General features: G+C 31.9%; 1 protein-coding gene across 8 annotated transcripts; it reads left to right on the plus strand.

Moving 5' to 3' along the window:
- The first annotated feature begins 333 nt into the window (after window positions 1–333).
- On the plus strand, window positions 334–6,588 carry LOC106072289 (zinc finger protein 99-like). Of its 8 annotated transcripts, none has more exons than XM_056042035.1 (3): window positions 636–696; window positions 3,018–3,156; window positions 3,483–6,588. In XM_056042035.1, exon 3 carries the CDS (start codon window positions 3,517–3,519, stop codon window positions 4,804–4,806), a length of 1,290 nt encoding a protein of 429 aa, XP_055898010.1. In that variant the 5' UTR covers window positions 636–696; window positions 3,018–3,156; window positions 3,483–3,516; the 3' UTR covers window positions 4,807–6,588. The 8 variants fall into 8 exon arrangements, with proteins under 8 accessions (XP_055898015.1, XP_055898009.1, XP_055898008.1 ...); XM_056042036.1 differs by lacking the exon at window positions 636–696 and adding an exon at window positions 1,562–2,886; XM_056042040.1 differs by lacking the exons at window positions 636–696; window positions 3,018–3,156 and adding an exon at window positions 334–363.
- Window positions 6,589–7,144: the final 556 nt, after the last annotated feature.

Consider the following 7,144-nt stretch of genomic DNA (forward strand, 5'->3'; position numbering starts at 1 on the left):
TAGCTTCTTCCAAGCCCATATATAAGGCTGCAATGGAAACCGACTCGTTTTTTGTTTGGTGTAATGCACAAATTGTAAGACAAATTTCCTTACGGATAATAAAGATTATTATTATTATTATTAAATGAGATTTGCTATTCCACTTACATTGTACAATGGCATTTAGAATAACAGAACATGTAGGCCTATGCAATTTTTAGGATAGGAAGCAGGTTTTCGTCATTAAAAAAATGTTTTCATAATGAATTCGGGTAAATAGTAACTTTCCATGAAAAATTATTGAACAGAGCGTACAGGCCCTATAGTTTATTTATTAGACATGGGAATCAATAAACTGGGCCAATGGGGGTGTGGGGTCAAAAGGTAGGTAGAGTTATCCCAGGAAGTTTCGAAATTACAGCGTCCCCATGTCAACACTATAAGAATAAAATAAGATGTTTTAAATGTATATTATAGATTCTATATCTATTGATCTCTTAGTGTTTATACATTATATTAATTAGGTAATCGACTATACTATAAACCATAATAGGGTCAAGTAGAAAACGTGGACTACAAAGCCTGAAATGAATCAGTTATTTAATAGTTTAAACTTTAATTGTTTTTTTTTTTCGATGGTACAGAGTCAGACAGTACAGTTTACATTTAGGATCTAGATCTAGATGATTTACATTCATTGAATTTACAGCTATGCAGGTTAACTTTTTTAATTTAACAATTTATATAACTATAACCTTTAATAATAGTATTTTACCAGTACTAATACCAGTCAGGTCAGTATGAGTTTATGAGCATCATAATCATACTGTCATTTCATTATGCATGGTCACCGTCATGGTGATGGTTACTCTGGTGACACTGGTTAGTATCGTTATGGTCACTGTGGAGTGGGGTAAGACTTTATAAAAAATCTTAAGTCAAGTTTTTTTTTTTTTAATTGATGGTTTTGCCCCTGCCTTTGACAAAACTATTAGATCTCTAGAGAAGATCCATACCTACATACTCTAGACCTACATTCTATATTTATATTATAGACCTCTAGGCTCTATATCTAAAATCTAAATCTAATATTTTTTTAGAATATATATAGCCTATAATATAGATCTAGACCTAGATTTAGTTCCTGTACATTTTGTTTTATTATAACCTTAAATCAAAGATAACCATTCTATCAGTGGTCAAAGTCCTTTGGTATGATTATGATATGTCAATTTTATAACCAATTATCGCCTTGGCTGTATAAACATAGATCTATATACCTGTACTACATGGGCATAGCCAGGATTTTTTTTTGGGGGGGGGGGCATTATTTGCTTTAGTTTAATAATGAAGATAGGGGTTTTAACCTCAAAACTCTCTGTAGGGGGAGTTTTTGCTTATAACCCTCTGGAGAAGTGTTTAAATTTAAAGCCCTCAGGAGTGGTGTTTAAAATGATACTCCCAAGGATACGCTCAATATAATTTCGTGACTGTAGTTTGCTTTAGTTTTAAATTGAAGAGGGTTTTTTTTTACCTTAAAACCCGCTGGAGAGGTGGTTTTTTAACTTAAAGCTTAAACTCAAAACTTTTCTTGCGTACGCTCATAAAATATGAGATTCTATTTGGTTTTAATGTAAAAAAAAACAACTGGAAGGGGGAGGGGTAAACTCAGTCTACCTACATTCACCTAAGACTAAGACTGCTTTAATGATACTTACGGAAATTTGTTGTGATTACAACAAGGACTCGTTTCTCATATAAAGACAACACAACAGAAACATACACATAAATACAACAGACAACATAAAGAGTTCATTCAGCGACTACACACAGGTATCTTGGTGCATTTCATGTTCCCTGATCAATGAGTGGCGGTGATAGAGTCTGACCGAGTGAGGTACGAACAAGTTTTTGTACCGCTCCATTCTTGTTTTGATTGACAGCAGTCGCTCACTTCGCAACGACCTGGCATAGTTCTGATGGAGCGGGTGGCCGTTGTCTTCCAAGATTTTTTCGATTTTTCTTAGGCACGTTTGTTCAAAAAGTTCCTTTAAATGTGGTAATGTTGTGAGTGTAATTTTTGATGCTTTTTTAATGATGTTTTCTAGACGTCGCAACAGTTTAGATGAGGCGTTGCCTTGCCAACAACTTATTCCGTATGTTAGCAGATTTTTTACAGTTGCGGGGTAAAATGTCTCAAGGATCTTCTTGTTTAGTTTAAAGCTATTGAGTTTGTATAGAAAAAAGAGTCTCTGGGCTGTTTTCTTTGTCAGAGTTCCAAGGTGGTCTTCCCATGAAAGATTGTTGTTGATGATAACGCCTAGATATTTATATGCCTTTACTTGTTCTATAGATGTAGTGTTTATTTGCAGTTCACGTATAGTTTGTTTTTTCTTTCTAAAATCTATTATAAGTTCTTTAGTTACATTCAGTTCTAAAACGTTGTCGGTGCACCAGTTTGTAAACTCTTCTATCGAGCTTCGATACTGAGTTTCGTCTCCTGAAATAAGACCGACTATGGCAGTATCATCAGCAAATTTAATGAGTTTAACTGAGTCATAGATGCTTCTTATGTCATTAGTGTAAAGAGTGTATAGTACAGGAGAAAGTACACAACCTTGTGGAGCACCCGTACATAGTACTCGAGTTGACGATTTGTTGTTGACTTTAACATACTGGGGCCGTTGGGGTTAAAAAGTTTAGAACCCATGCTTGTAAGTAAGGGCTTACATTTAAGTTACTCAGTTTGTTTATCATTAGATGTGGCTGTATGGTATTGAAAGCCGAGGAGAAATCTACGAAGAGGACTCGTGCATATGTTTTGGGTATATCGAGATGCTTATAAAGCTGGTCCAAAAGCAATAGGATGGCATCCTCAGTTCCTCTAGCTGCTTTGTATGCAAATTGGTGAGGGTCTAGGCTGTTGTTGACTTTTGCTACAAGTTGTTTAAGCATATATTTTTCAAAACATTTCATAACAATAGGTGTTAGTGCTACTGGGCGGAAATCATTTAAGCAATCTATTTTTGGTTTTCCAGATGTGTGGAATTACGCAAGTTTGCAATGACTGGTTAAAGATATGACAGAAGATAGAAGAGATTTGCTCCGCACATAGCTTGATCAGCTATTTTGTCTGGTCCAGAAGCTTTTGTTATGTCTACACTTTTAAATAACAAGGTCACTTCATCCTCAGTTACAAAATTGACATAGGGCTCTTGTTTTCCTTTGGACAGAGTGTTGAAAAGTTCTTTGTGTAGATCAACAAAATCTTCTTTGTCAAAACGAGAATAAAAATAATTTAGTTCTACAGAATATACTGATAACAATAATTTATCCATAATTTATCCATATGTATTACATAAAAATTTGTTATAGCCTATTTCCTGAATGTATTTCAACATTAAAACATGCATCTGCAGCTGAAGCAAACCCTACATCATCCCCCAAATTGGATTACAAAGTTTTTGATTTAGTTAGCTATATATTTTTTTTATTGATTTCAGGAAAAATCATATTAGGAACTATTTGTAAACCAAGATGTCTGCTAAAGATGATGTGTACCCTGGGAATTTTAAAATTCAAGGACAAAGTCATTCTAATGAGCATATAACTCATCAGCTGGTTTATGCAGAGAGGCAATCCAAACAAATTCAAATATATACAGACACATTCTCTGCTTCATCAATTTTAAACAGCCATGAATTTATTCATTCTTCTAGAAAAACAATAAAATGTGAAATGCTTCAAAAAGAAATGACTCTATCTACAAACCGCAAAAGAACAGAATCAATTCATTCAGGTAAACAAAACTTTCAGTGTGACTTGTGTCAAAAACAATTGTTTTCTAAGTCATACTTAAAAGTTCACCTTGCAGTTCATATTGGAATAAAGTTATTTAAATGTAACATTTGTAAAACAAAATTCAGTTATTTTGCAAACTTAAGAAAACATGAGATCGTTCGTTCTGTGGAAATACCCTTTAGATGTCAATTTTGCCAAAAAGAATTTTGTAATTTGACAGAGATAGAACACCATGAGTTGATTCATTTTGGGAAAAGGCCATTATTAAAGTGTGACATATGTCAAAAACAAATGTTTAGTTTATCACGTTTAAAAAACCATCTAGCATTTCATTGTGCAATAAAACTCTTTGAATGTCACATTTGTCAGAAAGTGTTCATTAATATGAAAACTGTGAAACGACATGAAATTATTCATACTGGGATAAAGCCATTTAAATGTAACTTTTGTCAAAAAGAATTTATCCAGTCCTCTGACTTAAAAAGACATCAGATCATTCATTCTGACAAAAAGCTATTTAGATGTAACATTTGTAAAAAGGAATTTAAAAAATCCAGTAGCTTAAAATTCCATGAGATAATTCATTCTGAAAAAAATCCATTTCAATGTAACATTTGTCAAAAAGAATTTACATACTCCAACAGTTTGAAGAGTCATGAAATAATTCATTCAGGAAAAAAGCCTTTTAAATGTAATATTTGTCAAAAAGAATTTACACACTCTAAATCTTTAAAAAGCCATGAAAAAATTCATTCTGGAATAAAATCATATAAATCATGTAGCATTTGTCAGAAAGAATTTGCAACTTCCTCCAAATTAAAAAGACACGAGATATCTCATTCAGGAAAAAAGCCATTTAAATGTAATATTTGTCAAAAAGAATTTACTCAGTCTTCCAACTTAAAAAGACATAAGATAACTCATTCTGGAATAAAGCCATTTAAATGTAACTTTTGTCAAAAAGAATTTACACAGTCCTCCAAATTAAAAAGACATGAAATTATTCATGATGGAAAAAGCCATTAAAATAAAAAAAAAATGTGTCAAAAGTGATTCACACAGTCCTCCAGGTTATAAAAACCCATGAGATATATCCTTCTGGAAAAAAACAAACATTTAAATTTTTGTCTAAATGCATTCAAACATTCCTTGAGCTTTAAAATCCATGCAAGAATTCATTTCTTTTAAATGCAACATATGTCAAAAAAGATTTTTTGTTTCTGCCAACTTTAAAGCCATATGATGATTCAGGGTCTTAAGGAAAAAGAGTATTGGAATGTCAAATTTGCCAAAAAGAATTTGTTCAATCTTCAAACTTGAAATGCCATTAGAGGTCTCATTCTGGAAAGAAATGCTTTAAATATAAAAAAGAATTCATACCATGATTTTATTGCATTCTGTGAGCAAGTGTGAAATTTGTCACTAAATGCTTAGTTTATACATCTTGAACATTTATCTAAGAAGTCATTGTGAAAATTAAAAAAAATAAATGTTCTATTTACTGAAAAGAGTAATTGTATCTTCAAGTTAAACTTAAAACCCCATGATGTGATTCATGCCAGGAAAATGCCCTTTTCTTCAAATGCTTTTATTTTTAAATTAAAACTTAGAACACCATTCTGACATAGAGCCATTTTAATGCCAGTATCAAATTTATCAAAAAGAATGTAACTATTTCTGATTTTTCATTCTAAGAAAGAAAAAGTGTACTATGTGTCAACAACATGATTAGTAATTGAAATATGCATAAGACATAATTATCTTTCTTTTTAAAGGAACATATGTAATGTTTAAGATACTGTATATGAAAGCTCATTTTGGAATACCTTTTGGAATAAAAGAAATAAACCTGTTTAAATGTCGGAAAGATTATAGTTTCTCTACAACCATAACACCACAGTGAATCAAGTCTTATTTATTAGAAATGTTTTTAACTTCTGAAGACCTCAAATGGCATAAGATGATGAAATGTGGAGAATATGCCTAATCCAATAGTTAGAAATGAAATTCATTCAAATATTAAACTCAAAATAGCAAATTTAGGTGTGGTTGTTTTAAAATCTTTTTTTTTTAAATAATATTTAAAATATATTATAAAAAAAACAAAAAAAAAATATGTAATACACTAATTTACTATGGTAGGAAATAAATTTACTGTGTTTAAAAGCCGTATAAAATTGTAGTCTCCTTTTTGAAAAGAGTTCATTAGATAATTTATTGTGACAAAAAAAAAAGGCGTTTAAATGTCATTATGTATTGTGCTATATAATTTACTATCTTATAGTGAAAATATCCAATAGAAGGCAATTATTTTACTATTTAAATGTCATTATGTATTGTGCTATATAATTTACTATCTTATAGTGAAAATATCCAATAGAAGGCAATTATTTTACTATTTAAATGTCATTATGTATTGTGCTATATAATTTACTATCTTATAGTGAAAATATCCAATAGAAGGCATCTATCTATGCCATGTAAATGTCATTGCGTATTGTGCTATAAAATTTACTATTTTGAGTGAGTGGTTTACATTTTGATGACATGCTATGTAAATATTTTTGTTATAATAGTGTACACACATTTCAGATATGTCATGGTTCCACTTTTTGCTGTATTCTGTGACGGTACTGGTTTATGTTTATTGACTTATTCATATTATTAATATTTATCTAAATATTAAAAGTTCTGTACAAACATCATAAAGGTTTTCAGTTAGGCGCCTCCTACCATCTTAATGAGTTATTTTCATCCAATAAAATAAATTAATCAGATGATTGGAAGAGTCATTCTGAATTTGCAACATTAGATGTGTTTGTTTTGTAATTGACTAGGTCTACGTTTGAATGTCCATGTTCTCATGACCATTGCTGTTTAGTATTGCCTATCCGTTACTTACCACGCCCTTGTCTGGTTCTGTACTTGGTTAAGGAGGATGAAATAAACTGACCTATATACCAAGTTAATTCCTGAGAGTAACACGGCACTAGTCAGCGCTATGGAAGTTACTCCTTGAAATTGAGAATAACCCCGCACGGAAAGAGTTAATAATCTGTGTGGAATACATGCAACAGGGTCACTAACTTAGGCTATAAGACAACGTGAAAAGCAAGATGACATGACAGTGACGTAATATTTAATTTATTGAGAAACAAATTTCGGACACTCATTTCGGGGCCCCCCTCAAGTGTGGGCCCAGGGGGGATCTTCAAATTCTCCTCCTTCCACCATAGCTACGCCACTGACGCCTTGTCATGCTTCTGTACTTACCACGCCTGGTCTGCTTCTGAAACTTGGGTGCTCTTTTGGAAATGTTCACACATGGCGGAAAAACAATAAATAGCTTTTGGGTGTACAAAAT

Source organism: Biomphalaria glabrata, chromosome 9 (genome assembly GCF_947242115.1).
Source record: "Biomphalaria glabrata chromosome 9, xgBioGlab47.1, whole genome shotgun sequence".
Lineage (NCBI taxonomy): Eukaryota > Metazoa > Mollusca > Gastropoda > Planorbidae > Biomphalaria > Biomphalaria glabrata.

Coding starts and splice junctions, on each gene's coding strand:
- LOC106072289 (XM_056042040.1), top strand. CDS start 3,517: ATGTCTGCTAAAGATGATGTGTACCCTGGGAATTTTAAAATTCAAGGA.